At 52.8% G+C, this 17,949-nt stretch overlaps 5 protein-coding genes across 5 annotated transcripts; 3 read left to right on the top strand and 2 right to left on the bottom strand.

Moving 5' to 3' along the window:
* Positions 1 to 1,111: 1,111 nt before the first annotated feature.
* HER10_EVM0004496 (cytosine-specific methyltransferase) lies at positions 1,112 to 4,615 on the top strand (the record flags this gene model as incomplete). The annotated part of the gene is made up of 1 exon (XM_035474138.1): positions 1,112 to 4,615. The coding sequence occupies one exon, from the start codon at positions 1,112 to 1,114 to the stop codon at positions 4,613 to 4,615; it is 3,504 nt and encodes a 1,167-aa protein (XP_035327904.1).
* A 297-nt stretch (positions 4,616 to 4,912) lies between these two features.
* HER10_EVM0004542 (uncharacterized protein) lies at positions 4,913 to 7,348 on the bottom strand. Its single transcript, XM_035474183.1, has 3 exons — positions 6,769 to 7,348; positions 6,643 to 6,714; positions 4,913 to 6,588 (listed from the first exon to the last, which is right to left on the bottom strand). The coding sequence occupies exons 1-3, from the start codon at positions 6,858 to 6,860 to the stop codon at positions 4,986 to 4,988; spliced, it is 1,767 nt and encodes a 588-aa protein (XP_035327907.1). The 5' UTR covers positions 6,861 to 7,348; the 3' UTR covers positions 4,913 to 4,985.
* Positions 7,349 to 9,318: 1,970 nt separating this feature from the next.
* On the top strand, positions 9,319 to 11,044 carry HER10_EVM0001822 (alkaline phosphatase; the record flags this gene model as incomplete). Its single annotated transcript, XM_035471557.1, has 5 exons — positions 9,319 to 9,516; positions 9,571 to 9,670; positions 9,722 to 9,838; positions 9,914 to 10,198; positions 10,257 to 11,044. 5 exons carry the CDS (start codon positions 9,319 to 9,321, stop codon positions 11,042 to 11,044), a joined length of 1,488 nt encoding a protein of 495 aa, XP_035327639.1.
* A 388-nt stretch (positions 11,045 to 11,432) lies between these two features.
* Positions 11,433 to 13,375, bottom strand: HER10_EVM0009795 (major facilitator superfamily transporter; the record flags this gene model as incomplete). The annotated part of the gene is made up of 7 exons (XM_035479268.1): positions 11,433 to 11,589; positions 11,647 to 11,718; positions 11,779 to 12,090; positions 12,162 to 12,468; positions 12,538 to 12,847; positions 12,957 to 13,155; positions 13,260 to 13,375. The coding sequence occupies 7 exons, from the start codon at positions 13,373 to 13,375 to the stop codon at positions 11,433 to 11,435; spliced, it is 1,473 nt and encodes a 490-aa protein (XP_035328378.1).
* A 395-nt stretch (positions 13,376 to 13,770) lies between these two features.
* HER10_EVM0001697 (dimethylaniline monooxygenase) lies at positions 13,771 to 17,782 on the top strand (the record flags this gene model as incomplete). Its single annotated transcript, XM_035471437.1, has 6 exons — positions 13,771 to 14,228; positions 14,628 to 15,225; positions 15,283 to 16,032; positions 16,397 to 16,506; positions 16,541 to 16,656; positions 16,794 to 17,782. The coding sequence occupies exons 1-6, from the start codon at positions 14,095 to 14,097 to the stop codon at positions 17,780 to 17,782; spliced, it is 2,697 nt and encodes an 898-aa protein (XP_035327623.1). The 5' UTR covers positions 13,771 to 14,094.
* Positions 17,783 to 17,949: the final 167 nt, after the last annotated feature.

Raw genomic sequence — 17,949 nt, 5'->3', positions numbered from 1 at the left:
ACCTCATGGGATAAAACCATGAAATACTTCTGCATGTTTCTTATACCAACAAAAAAGGCAATATATATTACCTAATGCTACTATGTTTCATTTAAGGAGCGGTCGCCTTAAGCATTGCCCGAACTTCGTACGCTCAATACGCAGCTAGTATACCACGGTATTGTGCAAGTGACTTTCGAGGTTCCGGGAAACCCTGCGCTTGCCGCTGCAGGAACGGGCAGCGGCATGGTACTAATTGTGGATCACGCTTACCCAATTGGATTCGCTGACAGCTGTTGTAGAATGGCTGAAAGTAAACAATTGTTCTGGATGCTAAGCTCAAATTCTAATGTAGATGAGCTCTTCCGAATTCTTGCCCTTTTCGGTACTCCTTTGGCGAGACTGAGTTAGTACTCTCTTCTCATTATTGAACATTTCTCACCTCTTTTAGGTATCTACGCCGTCTAGTACTTTCTTCTGAGGAAGGAAAGACCTCGCAAAAGATACCTCGCCTTCCATTGCTCGTTGCGGCTTGTCTTGCCAGCGTATCCACCTACCTTGCCATCACCCAAATCGGCCGATCGAGGTTATTCGCTGGACTCATCTTCTACTTTACCCAGTTGCCTCAATACTTGATCGGATACCTTCCAGATACGGCATCACACTTAACGACCGCGTCTTCTTCGCACAGGCACCCAGGCACGCGACTACTTCGCCGACCTCACTTTGACCACTCCTGTCCGTGAGGCCTCAATTAATTTCGACTTCAGCATACAACTGAGCCTCAAGCCTTTCCCTGTTGTTCGACAAACAAAGCACCCCAAGGATTTGATGCGTGTGCGACACCTAGGCCGCACCTACCTCGACCATGCCTCCCCCGCTTATTGGTATGTTTTCTTGTCTTTCAATATTATGTTGACTCGTGTTCATCTCACTAACGCTTACTCAAGAGGAAGAGGAAGAGGGAGGGGATTTGGACAACAACGAAGTCAATGAGGCTTGGGAGCTAGAACAGGCCAATGACATCCCCGACTTGGAGGACTGCGTGCCCTCTCAAGTTGAGGAAGCACCAGCACCAGCACCAGCACCGTTTATCGATGATGAGTCCACGCCGCCTGCCCCGGGATCTCCGATGCTGATTGACGCTTTGCCGGAAACCCTGTCACAGGAGCAGCCGGTGTTTGACCAAGATGGCAAAGAAGTAGGCACTATTCTACCTGCGATGACCAGCAAACCTCAGCGAAACATATCCGTCCACATTCCTCGCAGCACCCTCATCAGGCCGGCAAGCCTTTATCAAGGTGAACAGCTGCGGCCTAGCGAACGAGAATGGGTATCGGTGAGGTCTTTATTACAAGAGATGCGGCAGAACAGCCACGATGGAGAGCAACAAGATTTTGTTGAGTTCGAGATTAAAGACTTCGCCGTGTACACTGACGCTACGGTGCCGGATAGCAAGCCTTACAAGGATAGATATTATCCCTACGAGATGCGCCCTCTGCAACATCTGCGCATTCGGGACAAATGCTCCCTGATGTACGTCGACGGTATTTTATGTGCGGGAGAGAAGCAATTCTTTGTCAGGGAGATTCCTTTCGATCAATTACCTATCGGTAACTACGGAGATTCGGAGGTCACGGTCGGCTCTGCAATATGGATACGTTCGAAACTCAACGTTGCTGTAGCCAAAGAGAAAGGCCCAGATGTTTACTATCGTCTTGGGAATCCAGCGTCAGAGTACCGACGCTACCATGCTGGTTTCCTCTGGGTTGCAGATCTCGCTAAGCACGTAGTAGACTATGTCTCTGCTGCTATGGAGCATGGCCGTCGTGTCACGTTTCGAGACTTCCGATCTAACTTCTCTCAATGGCTTTCGGATACGCATGGCCACTCGAATGCCTTTTCTAAATGGCGACGACAATATTCCGGAGAGGACTTTTGCACAGCAATTGTACCAAATGTCGACTTCATCTATTGGGAAGCTTATGGGGTCCTTGGGGACACAGCCACAACGATCGATCTCTGGGGAGAGATTTTCGACTTGTCGCCAACGCCGGCTAGAAAGAAAAAACTTGAGGCAGCTGATTTACCTAAAACAGTGGTAACTCCTTACGTTAATGACCTCTTTCATCATTTGCCCTGTGGACCGATGATGGAGGCAACCAATCCAAGCGCAAACACGGAAAGGCTCCGGAAGGGCGTTATCCAGGGTCTGGGTTTGGAGGGGGCCACAAGAGCCCATACTACTGTCAAGGACTTCGTTGAGAGGACCGGTCAGAAGGTACGAGTTGGAGACGTAATCTCCACCCATAGGGACGACAGTGAAGAACACTGGGCTCGCGAGGCCGGATTCAACAACGTTGACTGTTGGTTTGGGCTCGTCCAGAAAGTCCACAGTGCTCAAAACTGGAAACAGACCACCTTCGATGTTATCTGGATATATACGCCAAGTCACACACTCTGCGGGACAATGAAGTACCCATGGAATAACGAGCTCTTCCTGTCTCTTCACTGCACATGCGGCGATTCTACCTTTGAAAAGATCGAAGAGAGTGAGGTATTGGGGGTCCACAAAGTGGACTGGGGCGGCTCGTCTGGAACCGACACAGAGTTCTTTTGTCGCCAGACGTACCTCCATGAGGAGCGAAAATGGATCACGTTCAGAGAGCAACACCTGCGATGCCGTCACCGCCAAGATACACCGGACTTTCCTTATCTAGTGGGAGATACTTTGTTGGTCACCCTACATTCAGATGACTCTATAGTCGAGCCCTGCGAACTAGCAACTCTGCCCGACGCGGATGGCATAGCAATGTTTCGCCGCCTAGAGCGCAGACATCGCCTGCAGCCCGACATAGATGTTTCACCGAATGAACTTGTCTACACCGACGATGAATTTGCCATTGAGCAGAGAAACATCCATGGAAGATGTCTCGTCCGATTCTTCGGCCCCGATGAAAAGATACCGCCACCCTATGATCGCAACGGGGTGGGCAATGCCTTCTATATAACGAAGCGATGGCGGGATGGTGTTATGACTCCCATTAAAGATGCTCCCACTCTATCGCTCAGACAGGGATTCGATCCCAGGAAGAAGTTCCCTAGGCTTCGGGGCTTCGACCTCTTCTGCGGCGGTGGAAACTTTGGTCGCGGCCTTGAAGAAGGTGGGGCGATCGAGATGAACTGGGCCAACGACATCAACACAATAGCCATCCAAACCTATATGGCTAATGCTACTAGTACCGTTCATCCTTTTGCTGGGTCAATTGACGACCTTCAACGGCTTGCCCTACAAGGTGAATTTTGCGAAAAAGTCCCTACGGTCGGGATGGTCGACTTTGTTTCGGCCGGCAGCCCATGCCAAGGCTTTTCACGCTTGACAAACGATCAAAACGACGTTAAACAGCACAAGAACCGGTCCATGGTAGCAGCTTTTGCTTCGTTCGTTGATATGTATCGACCTCGTTATGGCGTGCTTGAGAACGTCATGGAGATCATTAATAAGGAGGAGCGCCGAGACGAAGATATGTTCAGCCAGCTGGTTTGCGCCCTCGTCGGGCTCGGCTACCAGGTAGAAGCATTCCTGTTAGGCTCCTGGAGCTATGGATCACCGCAGAGCCGAAGAAGGGTTTTCTTGTGCTTTGCTGCGCCTGGCCTCCCTCTTCCCGACATGCCTCTCCATTCTCATTCCCAATGTTCGGCTAAGAATCAAAGTCGTGGATTGGGCCGGCTTCCTAACGGCAAACCAATGATCGAACAACCGATAATGCCTACTCCCTTCAAGTTCGTCAGCATCAGAGAGGCGACGGCTGACTTGCCTGATATCATGGATGGAAAGGCAGACTGCTGTATCGACTTTCCCGACCACAGAGTCTCCGTCGGTGTCACCAAGAGAATACGCACACAGATGAGCGTCATCCCCTTCCATCCCTACGGGATGAACTTCTACAAAACCTGGGCCAAAGGAAAGGGAACCATGACCCTGGCAGAGAGAGGCTTGTTCCCGGAGAAGGGAGAGAGGGTCGATGGAAAAAAAAACGCTTGGGGACGAGCTTTACCAGACGATGTCATACCAACAATTACGACTACTCCCTCGCCTACAGATGCTCGCGTCGGATCCACAATGCATTGGGAGCAGGATCGCATTTTGACTGTGATGGAAGCCCGGCGTGCGCAAGGCTTTCAAGACCACGAGGTCCTTCTTGGATCACCCAGTGACCAATGGAAGATCGTTGGAAACAGTGTGGCTAGGCAGGTCTCGTTAGCGTTGGGTCTATCCTTTCGCCAGGCGTGGTTGGGATCTCTGGTTGATGGAGATGAAGTTGGACCAAAAGTCCACATCGCACAAGACGTCTCCGATGATGTGCAGATTATGGACACGCCGCCTCTGGCAGAATCGCGTACGAGCATCTCCGGTTCTGCATCGCCAGCGTCATCGTCGAGTCGCGCCGTCCCTGCGAAGCGTCCTCTAGGAAGCACACTTTTGGTTGAGCGCTTCACGTCGAAGATGACGAAGTCGAGCCGGACACAGACATCGAGTGGTAACAGAACCACAGTCGAGGTGGAGGACCAAGTCCAGGCCGAAGTGACGACGTCGTTGGTGACCTCGGACATTGAGATCATTGAGATCGACTAGGCATAAGGATATTGGATCGGCATTGGAGTAGGTGGTTTGCGATACATTTGCATCTTTGTGCGACAGAGCGCAGAGCTTTCGGACATTTTGTCTTCAATCCTGAATAAGGAGGAGTCAACACTTGGAGTCACTGGAAAGATAGACAAAACGCATAGCGAAGGGGATGCGATTTTGAGCTTCACAGGATGATCAATTAGTGATCAACTAATAGAGACACGGATTACGATGAAGTATTCTTTCTATATTGTGGATGGACAAAGTGCTAAAAATGAAACAAAAACAACGCTATTTTCCTCTGCCCAAGATTAGGTACGTAAATTTGATGGCACAAAATGTATTGACTCCCAGCTCTTCCCAACGGCCCTCCGCTTTAGTTCCTGGTCACAGTAACAGTGACAGTCTCCTTCTCTTTCTCGGTGACAGTCACAAACACCGTCAAGACGGACACACCCTGCTGAGCACCGATGGCCGGCATGGAAAGGGGTTTCGGCGTCGTGATTGGGCTCGGCGCGTCCGCGGCGACGGAGGGTGCGTCCGTCGGGATGGGGTTCACGATGAGGGTGTCGGTGAACGTCCCGGTTAGTGTTGAGGGGTTGCTTGCTTTGGTTGTTGTCGAGCTCGCTACCTTCGTTGTTGTGGGTTCTGCTGTGGATGATTCTACGATGGTGGATTTGGTTGTGCGGGAGTGACTGGACTTTGAGGTCTCTTCTTCCACTGTGGAAGTGCGCGTCTTACGAACGGAAGTTGATGTGGTGGATGAGTCTTCTCCTTCTGCTGCTGTCGATGAGGGCGCGGGAGCAGGGGCCATGGTCTGGGTGACAAATACGGTCGTCGTGAAACCGGGGGCCTGAACTGCGGAAGTCGTTTCCGGAGCACCTGGTGCGGTCACCGAGATGGTGTACGTCGCAATCACAGTCGGCGTGATTGTGACAGTACTCTCATATCCGAGGTCAGAAGAGGCCGGCGGCGGCGCTGGCACCGCAGTCGTAGTCGTAGCCGCCGAACCAGGCACAGACGCAGACGCAGAAACCGGCGTGCCCAGGATCTGGCTCGCAACCTGGGGATCATAACACCCGACAATAACACCCTCCGTCGTCGTCATCGGCAGCGCGAAGCACGAAGTCCCGGTCCCGCAACTCTGTATCGCGAACGCGCCGTTGGCCCCGCAGATACCGACGTTGCCCTTGACGCAGGCGATCTGGCCGGCCGTGCAGGCGGATTGCTCCGTCAGAGAGGCGAAGAGGGTGTTGAATGTCTTTGCAGAGGCGAGATTGTTCGCTGCCACGGCGGGGGAGATTGTTGCTGTCGCGGCTGGAGTGGAGGTGCGGATTGTGGGGACTTGGTTGTTTGGTGTTCCTGTGACTTGGGGTTGGAGTGTTGATGAAGGGGTTGAGGAGGAGGCTGGTGTTGTGGGGAGGGAGGAAGGGGTATCTGCTGAGGGTTGGGGGTTTGGGATAGTTGTTGATGCTGCAGTGGCTGTTGTGGAAGCGAGAGACGAAGGAGTTGCTATGGCTATGGTTGTAGACTCTGCTACCGAGGTCTCTCCTCCTGGAACGGGGAACGGTAATGAAAGGGATGACTGCAGCGGTGTACCCGGGGAAGCGGAAGAGGAGGCACCGGGAGATACTCCGAGATGGGGAGTGACTGTCAGGCTCTGGGAAACAATAGCTGAAGCAGAGGCCGTGTTTCCAGGTACTACGGACGATATATTCTTGAAGCCGGAGGTGAGTTGGGGCGGCAAGGAGATTGTGCTGTCCATGGGAGGCAGAAAGACTGCCGACGTGGCAGCCGGTATCGTCTGGGTCTGTACGGTAGACTCGGCCGGTGATGTAGAAGGACTCTGGTCCACGGGCTGTGTTGTTGCAGCTGGGGATCTCGTTGATGAGCTGTCGAGGGTGACGAAGATTGGGGTCGGTGTGGTCCCATCTTGGTCTTGCTGTGTTACTGGCGGGGCAACAGAGCTGCTTAGTTCTCTAAGTTCGTGTAAGTGTTGCTTCTGCGAGACGAGAAAGGGAGAGGTGCCGTACATTGAGGGTGATAGACTCTCTGATGAAGCAGCAATGCTTTGACTGTACGTTGTGTTCCACTCCCTCCGGAAACTGTGACATGTTGTTAATGAAAGTAAATTGGGTCTCGATAAGGGGCTTACTTACTACCTCTCACCACGTCTTAATGGGCCGGCCTGCGTGGTCTGGGTGATCAGGAGGAGCAGTACGACATCTGCTATGCGTAGACTGGGGAGCATCGTGGTATTCTGCAGTGAGCGGCGTTGTATGTAGGGATATCAACTCGGACTCGCTCTCTCTCCACAGGATACGAAGAATATTATGAATAAGAATGCGGTATCAATACCGCGTTGCCTCACTCGTAGGCAAACCCAAAGATGGTTGAAAGAGAGCGGGTACAGATCTGGCGTCTAGGCACACAAAGGCTGCGATCGACAGAAGATTGGGAACAGAGTAGGAAAAGGCAACAAAGGACAAGGAAGGACGACGTGGAGAAAGGAACTGAGAAACAAAACACGAGAAAAACGGAACAAGAAGGAGAGTGGATGGAGGAAAAGAGAGAGAAAGACGTCAATATGACTCGAAACCCACTGCGGACAGGCAAAGAAAAAAAATGATTGTATGACGGATGGTGTGTGCTCAACAACTCGTCAGACACGAAGCACGCGAGGACGCAGGCTCCATCTTGTATGACTGGACCTGACGGCAAGACAAGAACAAGTAGTGGTCCAAGGGTCTAGAACTCTCAACCTTGTCGTGGCCCATTCAACACACCGGGCTGTGAAGGCATTCGAAACACTTTTAGTCTGCTGGGTCTGGCCAAAGTTGGAAGGTAGAGCCCCAGCTTAGATGAGGGCCCGGTAGCTTGGGGACGATGTCGTCCAATGCCTTGCATTTCTTTCCCACTTCGCTAGCCGGGGAGTGATCGGGTGTTAGATTTGTGGCCAAGCAGAAGACCGATTACCTAGGCCTTAGTTCATGGAGTCCCTCGCAAGGTTGCCGGGGCCGAGATGTCCATTGCCGCGAGACTGGGTAGACCGTAGCACCCACGCACCGTAACAGTAGCGGTGGGTGGACAGGCAGAAATGGTATGGTTAAGCGCCTCCCACAACAAAAAACAACGTCAATACGAGGTCTCTGGTGAGATAAACCGGCCACAATAGACTAATTCTGAAATGAGAAGGGGTTTCTTGGTTCTTGGTGTCTTGTGGTTTTGTGTCTGCGTCTTTGTTTCTGGAGAGGTTGATTGCAGACGCGCGGGAAGCTATTATTGGCAGTTCGGGGGATCCCTGTACTCTTCCCGTGCGATAGCAGCCAATCATTGGGGCGGCGCTTACACCACCTGGAGCACTGTGGAGACCCAACGGTGCACGCCTGGCCCAAGCTTGTCCCGTCGCCTCAGTCTAATAAAACGTCTCACTCTCACTTTCACTCACTCTCACTCATTCTCCTCACTGCAAGTCACTCATTCTATTCCATTCATAAGTTGGCTGCTTCTCACACTTTGTCAGTTCTCCAAGCCTTCTCATGATCATACTTCATAGACTCTCTTTAGTGCTGACGTCATGCTATCAACCTCCTTGACACTTCAGCAGATCAGCCACAAACACCTCCTGCCTTGTGGCTTGTTTCGGCCGAGTCTCATGCAATAACAGTCCTGAGTCCTGGACTAATACCACATGAGGTCCAGTCACAGTCAGAGTCCCTTCAAAACGTTGCATCTTGACACTCCGCGCCATCGTGAGACTATCATCTATCGTCACTACCCTGGCGACTGAGCTCTTGTTCTGAGCAAGAGAGCCAACCGCGCCGTCTTCTCCCTCGAGATTACTGAGGGGACTCGTCACATGCATGGTAATGGTGCCCTGCATCTTATCCTGGTTATCAAACAGCTTTTTGTTCAACAGCTACTGTGGCTTAGCAAAGTCGGGCTGAAATACGTTTCACAAGAGGCTCTGCTTATAATAGTGCATATATCGCATTTCCACCGTCTCCCTCAAAATGCCTTGTCTCATAGCTTTGCTCCAAGGTTTTCCGTAATGAAGCGCAAGGAAGATGTTCATCATTCCATCATCCAAGCAGATGGGAATTGCACCTGTTCAAAGTCTTATCAAAGTATGATTGCCCAAAGCACGTGGGCTGCCAATGTCGTGCCACCTTCCCCTCTCGTCTCCAAAGCCAAGGCGAAGACCGGGGGTTTGTACTTCGCAGTCGTTGGAATATGCTTCCCTACCTTTGCCACGGGCACCACGTTGCACATTCCGTAGCATCTATTGGGACAAGCGGGGATCACATTTCAACCGCCAAGCCGTACCCCGGGCACTAAAGCGTCTTGGCCCCCAGGAACGCTGCAAAACATGTGCGCCAGGTGACGGAACCATTCGTGTTAATCATCCAGATACGCTTCAAGCCTGTGAAATATCTCTCATGTTACCAGATGCTTTGTATGTACTCTCAATATTGGCAGCGAGAAAGTGCGATCCCGATGCTAGAGTTAGCGAGACACTATTGAATGTGATCCTTCATGCCAAGTGTGTACGCCGCAGCGACGGCTGCAGGCGGCATAGAACGTCTTGTGAGATACTACAACTCGCGGCCAAGAAGATGAGAGACGGATACTTATAAGAGTAAAACCGATGGCTGCAACCTTGATGATTTTCCCGAAGATCTCTATCCATCGCAGAAGTGCCTTCCAAGATGCGCTCCTCAGCCGTGATCTTCCCCGTCTTGGCGAAGTCTGTCCTGTCGCTCCCAAATGTCAAGAACTTCATCTACATCGTGCCGGACGGATACGGTCCCGCCTCTCAGACAATGGCAAGGGACTATGTCTCACTGCTCGAGAATGGTCAAAACCCCAAAGCTCCTGTGAGCTTCCAGCTTGCGGCTGATAAGATGGTGCGTTGAGAAATACGTTGACGCCTCATGTCATTCATACTCACAATCTTGAAGGTCCTCGGCAATGTTCGCACTCTCTCCAGCGATAACCTTATCACGGATTCTGCCGCCTCTGGAACCGCCTTTGCTTGTGGTGTGAAGTCTTACAACAACGGTACACGCGCCTCTCATGAATACTCGACGGCTTTTTACTAAAATGTGCCAGCCATCGGCGTCAACCCAGCTGGCGAGCCCGTCGGTTCCATCCTCGAGGCCGCTAAACTCGCAGGCATGAAGACGGGTCTGGTCGTCACCAGCACCATCAACCACGCTACTCCCGCGTGTAAGTAGCCCACCGTCGAAATGCCCTTGTCATACGAAGTTCCATATCCCATTTACACCACTGACATGCATCCAGGCTACGCGGCTCACGTTGCTGATCGCAACTCGTACGCCAAGATCGCGGAGCACGAGATCGGCTACGGGCATCCACTCGGCCCCGTCGCCGATATTCTCCTCGGAGGTGGCCGGTGCTACTTCAAGCCCGCATCCGACTCGACCTCCTGCCGAAAGGATGAGATCGATCTCTTCGGCTTCGCTCAGGAGAACGGTTACCATGTGATGCAGAATCGGTCGGCCTTTGATGCTCTTGAAAAGGGTCTTGGCGATATTCGCCTTCTTTACATTGGTCTCTTTAATGATGGTACTTCAACACTTCTACCCTCACAGTGAAGACATTATAGATGATAACACAATTCCAGGTCAAATGATGTACGAGATCGACCGCTCCCGCCAACCCTCGCAAGAGCCCTCCCTCCTAGAAATGGTCGAAACGGCCCTCAATTCCCTCCACCGCGACACCCACTGCAAAGAAGAAGGCTACTTCCTCATGATCGAAGCCTCGCGCATCGACCACGCAGGCCACGTCAACGACCCGGCCGCCCACCTCTTCGACACGATCCACTACAATGAGGTCATGGGCTTCGTACGCGCGTGGATCGACGAGCACCCAGACACCCTGCTCATGTCGGCCGCCGACCACGAGTGTGGAGGCCTGACGCTCAACGGTTTCAACCCGCTCCCGCTCGCCAAGGTCAACGCCTCGACCGAGTTTCTGATGGATGTTTGGGATGCGTATACCGGGTCTGATAAGAAGACCTTTCTGGTGGGTGAGATTTTGCCCGAGTATGGGCTTGCTGATGCTACGGATGCTGAGGTGAATACACTCCTCGCCGCTGGCTCGCTGAGCTCGGAGCTAGGAAATTTGCTAGCTAGTCGGGCTGGCGTGCACTGGTCTACGGGAGGGCATACCGCTTCCGATATCACGCTGTACGGCTACGGTGCTGGTGAGAACGGACAGGCCATAAAGGGTGACATGGCTGGCAACTGGGATAATACCGAGTTGCCAAAGTATATTGAGAAGGTTCTTGGCGTCGACATGGGACAGGTTACGGCGTTGCTGAGGGCCAATGGGACGGAGTGGGTTGGAAAGCGGGATTTGAGCCGACGGTCTGATGAGCACATTCATGGACATGACCATTCTCACTAGGCTATAGTGTTCTTGTCGTATCTTGTGACCGTTCATGAGAGATTCGGACAAATTCAAGTCTGAGATATTTATGTGTTCATTTCTTGTATAACACGCTCAATCCCAATAGGAGAATACTTGAGAACTACTGGCCATTACGTTTGATAGCTGTGCTTCCCCAATGCCTCGTACATGGAACGCGAAATCTGTAAAGCACATATTGTTCTATCGTCGTAGGACGTACTTTATGGTGTCTATGTTCTGAGCCGGAAGCCTATCGCCATTCAGCTCCTCGTATATATCCCCAACTCCCCGAATAACCCCCAAATACCATACTCCTTTTTCTATTCCTCTATCGTGGCAAGTCCATCATTCATATACAAACGTCGTTGATAGTTGATAAATCAATTCAAAGAACGTAAATGTACGACTCAGACCCGTCCTTGTCACTGTGTTTGCCTTGCGCCACACGCCTGTTATGCAATATGTAAACGGCTTCCTGTAATAAAGCGAACGCCATGCCGACTGAGACCATGATAATCATCGTCAGAAGACCTCTGTCGTAGCTATCACGTATTCAGTCAGAGAAGGCTGGGGTATAAATTGGCGTAAAGTAGACTTACAAAGGCAGATCGTTGCCTCTGAAATACTGAGACCCTACCATTAAACCACTGATGGCAGACATCACCCACATGCTTCCTCGTTTGTCAGCGTATTCCTCCTAAAGGTTTCCGAAGACAATAAAATGTACTTACGCGATTCCGATGCTGCGCTCTCTGGGATCACGGCAGTTGACCTGCAACCACGTATTATGCGCCGGATGGTAGCAGACAGCAAAGGCGTTGATGGCCGTCCACAACCCCCACCTCGACCACTTCCCAACATGTGGATGCACGGTCCGGGCTACCACCAGTATGGTCAGGTAGCACACATGCCCCAACAGCACCGTCGAACCTCTCTTATTCGAACGGTCACTCAGCATGGCAAAGGCAAAGACGACGACCATGGCGAGAGACGCGCCAACCGCGGCTAGGGCGTTGGCGCTGATACGGTCGAAACCGAGGGCCCTTTTGGCAGAGGTAAGCAGATCAGTACGACGCTCCTTGAATCTGCGGAAACTAAAGGTTAATGGACTCACATAATGATGGAAGGGGTATATGTCGTGAGCGGTGACCATGTAGAGAAGACACAAAAGGTGGATACGTAGTGCGGCCATCTCTTGTAGTGCTTTACTGTCTTCCAGACGAGGGCCCAGGGAATCTCGATACCGTGTACTCCGTCGCTCTTCTCGGGCTCATCTATTTGCATTCTTTGTTGGAGTATCTGTTGTTGTCTCGTGGAGAATCGAATTAGACCTGGGCTTCCGAGGGGTTTCGGCGTGTCGGGGGATCCAGGGAGGAGGAAGATGAGCATCATGGCAACGACCAGAGTCGCCAGGCCCTCAACTACGACACGGTGTCAGAATACTCCATGAGATCTAACAGGCCGAAGGAAAAATGGAAGGGACGACTCACTTAGAAAGAGCCACTGCCAACCCGTCAACCCACCCTTCCCCGCTAACTTCAGTATCCCAGAAGCAAGCAGGGGGCTCAAGGCATTGCCGCCAAACTGCCCAAACATGAAGACCGCAATGCGCTTCGCCAGCTCGTGTTTCGGGTACCAGTTCGACAGGGTGTACATTGATCCGGGGATGTACCCCGCCTCAGCGAGGCCGAGCATGAGGCGGATGGCGAGGAAGCCGGCGCGGTTCTTGACGAGGACTTGGAGCGTGGCGACGGTGCCGAAGAGGAGAACTTGTAAAGAGATCCATTTACGGGGGCCAAACTGTTGAAAACTGGGTTCAGCGTGATGTTACTTTTGGGAACAAACGCTTTTGACGATGAAATCGGGATGATAAGGAGAGAGTAGCAAGTAATACGGTTTGAGGACATACCCTTTGTAAGAGCAGGTTACATGGAATCTCCAAGACAACGGTGCCCATGAACATGAGCTGGTTTCCCAGATTGATAGTATCCTGGCTGACGTTGATATCTCTCGCGAAGCCGACTGTAAGTGCTGAAGCTAGGTTCATACGGTCGAGCTGGAACATGAGCAGGCCCAAGACAAGAAGCGGTAACACAGTCATGTCGATTCTGAGACCATACATCGTAAATTAGCCTTAAGTTACTCAACCCATGAAGATACATTAAGCTTACTATCCTATAACTCTGGAAAGCGGGGGCGGGGGCGGTCTTACTTCCTCTTGGCCTTACGTTCCTCATCGACATCCCATGCCAACTTGTCCTCAGACGCCACGACGGACCGGTCCGTCGGCGTGGTGCACACCATCTTTTCATCTGTCGGAGAATTCATGGTTGTCGATCACGGCAGTCACACACACGTACACGAGAAAGAGACCACGAACATTGGCCATTGGATTCAGCTGAAATGCCATGGTCAAATGCTTTTGTCTTGTGTAGTCGGCCATCCAGGTTCTCTGCTAGATTCTCGATAATCCCAGTCAGCCCTGAACCGAATACCCATGTTTCCCCCACATTCACTGCGAATACCCTCAAGGAATTCAGGGTCCAAGAACACAACATGATGTGAATGCTCGCACCTTGATGGTCTCCGACCTCGTCTAAGGTAGTTGAGAAGTAGTGATAAGCGTTATCGATAACGGCACATGCTCGTGACGGGCGACGGGAGACAACGTTTCCTCGCACGATAACGCCATCGGGCGCTAAGATGACCAAATCGACTTTCCACCACAATGGACAGCACCGGCATCCCTGTCCGACTACCCGGTCAGGCGGTTTACGACAACGTGATTGGAGGCTTTGGCAGTTTGGTAGTGGGGTCCACCCCTGTTCAGTTGAACCCCTCCATCCGTCCGCTGCAAGCCGCTCCCAAACTCTCGGGAGGCGGGCAGCTAAAAAGGTGAGAGCATTCGCACTTCGCGCGCCGGGTCAAGTGCCGCGTACCTTATCCTGTTCTTTCTCGTTTCTCCTTTTACAATCCTGTGATACTCTCTTTACGATCTCACGTTGGTCGAGCTTAGAGCGTTTCAGGAAATAGCGAGTATCTGAAGAATGGGCGCGGTTAAGCGGGTTGCCGTCATCGGCGCGGGGCCGGCCGGGGCCATTACCATTGACGCCCTGGCACGAGAGAAGACGTTCGACGTCATTCGTGTGTTTGAGCGTCGAGAGGCAGCGGGAGGATGCTGGTGAGTCCTTTCTTTTTATTCGTCGCAAGTTGTTTCCATTGAACTGTTGCGCGGGGTTGGTTCAAGGTTGTACTCGTATGGAGCTCATTGGAGTACCTTGATGGTTCAAGCTGTTCCTGTTCCTCGTGGATAAAACCTTCTGGTACTGCCTTCATCCGCATTCAATAAATGAACCAGGACCAAATTGAGAACCTTGATGGAGCTCTGGCATCTGGATGACTGAAGCAGATGGCCAATTCCTGCGGCCAATGAAATCCATCATCAATGTCACTGATATAGCATTGCTATACCTTGACTTAGATCCTACATTGGCGGGCGATGAGATGGAGTAGAGACATTCACCGCGTTCGAACGAGGCGAGTCTCCGAAGAACATGCACTAATTCTTCCATTACAATAGGGTCGGCGACCAAACACCACCACCACACCTTACAAACTTCTCCTCCCTAGCAGCCCGGACCGCCGACCAACCCCTCCCGATCCCAGAAACCCTTCCGTCCCGGACGCCGAAAGCCGCGGCCGGGTCGGTCTCGGCCCCGCCCCCGCCACGCTTCACCGAGTCCGGAATCTACCCTTACCTCGAAACCAACGTCGACGCCATCCCCATGTCTTTCTCCGAGGAGTCCCTCCCCGAACAGCGCACCGACAACTCGATTGCGCTGCACGGCTCCGACACACCCTTTAGGCACTGGACCGTGGTGAGGGACTTCGTTCAGGGGCTGGTCAACCGTAACGGCTACCAGGATTTCGTCTCCTACCGCACCACCGTCGAGCGTGCTGAGAAGGTCGGGGATGAGTGGAAGCTCACTCTCAGGAAAGAGGCGGATGAAGGGGACGATTGGTGGGTTGAGTACTTTGATGCTGTCGTGGTTGCGACGGGGCACTACTGGGTTCCGTACATCCCTCACATTGAGGGCCTCGAGGAGTTTGAAAAGGATCGACCGGGAAGCGTGATTCACAGCAAGCACTTTCGCGGACGAGATCACTTCCGCAACAAGGTGAGTCCTCTCTCAGTCATCACTAGGAAGGAAAGTCACTGACCACTCCCACCCCAGCGCGTCGTCGTAGTCGGCGCCTCCGTCTCAGGCGCAGACATCTCCGTCGACCTCGTCAAAACAGCCAAACTCCCCATCTACTCCGTCGTGAACGGCCGCAAAGCGAACCTCTATTTCGGCGACGGCGCCTTTAACCACCCCCACATCTCGCGCCGCGCCACAATCACCCACATCGACCCGGCCACCAGAACAGTCCACTTCCAAGACGGCACCTCCGTCCCGGGAGTCGACAGCATCGTCCTCGCCACGGGCTTCACCTGGACCTTACCCTTTCTCCCTTCGGTCGAGCTGCGCAACAACCGCGTCGCGGGGCTCTACCAGCACGTAATCTACCACGCCGACCCGACGCTGCTTTTCATCGGCGCCGTGGCCGCGGGACTGACGTTTAAGATTTTCGAGTGGCAGGCCGTTTTAGCGGCGCGTGTGCTGGCCGGGCGGGCGAGGTTGCCGCCCGCTGAAGAGCAGGCGAGGTGGGAGGCGGAGAGGGTGAAGGAGAAGGGGGACGATATTCGGTTCTCGCTTGTGCACCCGCACTTTGAGGAGTATTTTGAGACGGTGAGGGAGCTTGCGGGCGAGCCTGAGGGTGGAATGGGCAGGGCGTTGCCAGTGTATGATCCATCTTGGTTCCAGGTGTTTATGGACGGGTTGGAGTTGAGGAAGAAGATGTGGGTGAGGTTGAATGCCGAGGCGCGGGATGAGCTTCAGGCGGTGGCGAATGGGGCTGGTAAGGAGGGGGAGAAAGGGCCTATTGTGACTACGATTGAGGCACCGCAAGAGGTGCGGTAGATTTAGACGTAAAACAGAATCTGCGAAGAGTTCCAGCGACTTGGCAACATGACGGGTGGAAGGTGGTACTTGTCAAAGTATGAATGGTAAGTGCTGTAGCGGATGACGATGATGCCGTTTGCTTCGCGACACGATAAAGATGTCGTGCTTCAATACCTAGAGAATAAAAAAATAGCTCGAGTTGGCGATATAAAAGGCACCCAGTCCCAAAGATCCCCTCGTAAAACCCAAAGTCCCATAACCAAGATACTAACCACCATCTAATAACCTAGACTCGAGTTACCCGCCATGTCTACTGCGCATTCGAACCGTGCGACAGATGAGTAAGATAGATGAGAATCAACTCAGATCCTTTCGTTCCCTAGACGAACCAAATCCTCTCGCTAAATGCCATACGTGCAGCTGTCGGACCCAAGGGGTTGGGATAAGCGCTTACATGTGGGCACCGTCTTACATCAGACGGGCAGGCAAGCATTCATTCCCTGGAGCACATCGGCCACTCCCAGCTCTCATTTCTCAGAGTGAGATTCGAAAAGGGAAAGCCATGCTTCTGCAGCGCAGGGAAAACATTGCCAGCGCATGGCCTCTGTTGGACTTGGCGAAGCTCGCTATTTTGGGTTGAGCTGAGATGGTTGCGACAGCTACCTTATACATGGGGGACCAAGAGACGACATCGTCTGTAAAAAAGGGCCAAGATCCTACACCCCGACAACTACAATCAAAAGACATGGATCGGTTCTCCAAGAGAAAAGAGTCACCAAACACAGATACAGCGATGGAAGCCTCACCGCAGCCGCAGCCGTCCAGCCCGCCCAAAAAGCGAGGCCTCAGACGCTTCACCGACCTCCACCTCGACATCACAAGCATCCTACACGGCTACACCCCCTCACCGCACATCCTCGCAAGCGATGTCACCGGCTACCTCCTCTTCACCCTCCTCGCGACAGACTGGCCATCCGTCTGGCGCACGAAGCTCTTCCGCGCCGTGCCATGTGCCCAAACGGCCTCCGAGACCGTCTCCGGCTTCTGGAACGCCTTCTGGCAGGAACGATGGCACCAGGAAGACGACGCCGAGTCGAAGACGGACAAGTGGAACCCGGGCTTGTATAAGTCGCCGCCGCCGCGGATGCGCTCGTGCCGCGAGGTGCTGAATCGGCAGCAGGCGTTGAGGAATTGCTGCGCTGCGCAGATGGAGGGGCTTGAGGGGCGGGATGTGGTCAAGGAGATGGTGTTGCAGGTTGCGCTGGCGTTTTGCTGGCTTTGGGCGGTGCTGAAAGATTACAGACGGCTGCTCTGTCTGGTGCATTCTATAGAGACCGATGGCGAAGGGTGCCACCGCGAAGAGGTTAAGAGGGAGGTGCCGGTGGTGGTGTGTAAAGGGGAGGGGACTATGCCCGTTGTGCGGGGCGGGCCGTCATACTGTTGTTTGAGACGGCTCCAAAGACATATCGATCGTGGGCAAAGCATGATTGACAAGTTTGTAGAGCTGGAGATGTGTGATGGCACCGACGATACGTTCTGGACTGAGATGGAGTGGCTAAGCGAGAAGGAAGGTGAGATTCCTGAGGAAGTGCTGCAACAGGATAAATTTCTTGTCAGCCGTGTAATTTTCTCGGCCGGTCTCTCATGGCTCATGGTTGCCATCAGCTGCGATTTCGCGACCTTCTACTTCCTCGTCCTGATACGGCGACTGGGGGCTCGTTTACTGTCGTAATATAGAGTTATATAATATTGAGCAAACCCTGGCACGAAATGCTACCGTCAAACACCAAATGCGTGTGACACATCCGAAGCTGATTCATGATAATGATATTTTATTGGGGACATGTATTCATCGGCAATGTTAATTGGGATATCGCTTTCCATGTAAACGCCTTGCAA

Source organism: Colletotrichum scovillei (genome assembly GCF_011075155.1).
Source record: "Colletotrichum scovillei strain TJNH1 chromosome Unknown Contig00010, whole genome shotgun sequence".
Taxonomy (NCBI): Eukaryota; Fungi; Ascomycota; class Sordariomycetes; order Glomerellales; family Glomerellaceae; genus Colletotrichum; species Colletotrichum scovillei.
This window is presented reverse-complemented; position numbering and strand designations above follow the sequence as displayed.

Bases quoted from the DNA above. Each gene is read 5' to 3' on its own strand.
- HER10_EVM0004542 (XM_035474183.1), bottom strand. From the start codon at position 6,860: ATGCTCCCCAGTCTACGCATAGCAGATGTCGTACTGCTCCTCCTGATC. The intron at 6,715-6,768 runs GTAAGTAAGCCC...AACATGTCACAG, and splicing joins TTAAGACGTGGTGAGAGGTA to TTTCCGGAGGGAGTGGAACA. The intron at 6,589-6,642 runs GTACGGCACCTC...ACACGAACTTAG, and splicing joins GAGAGTCTATCACCCTCAAT to AGAACTAAGCAGCTCTGTTG.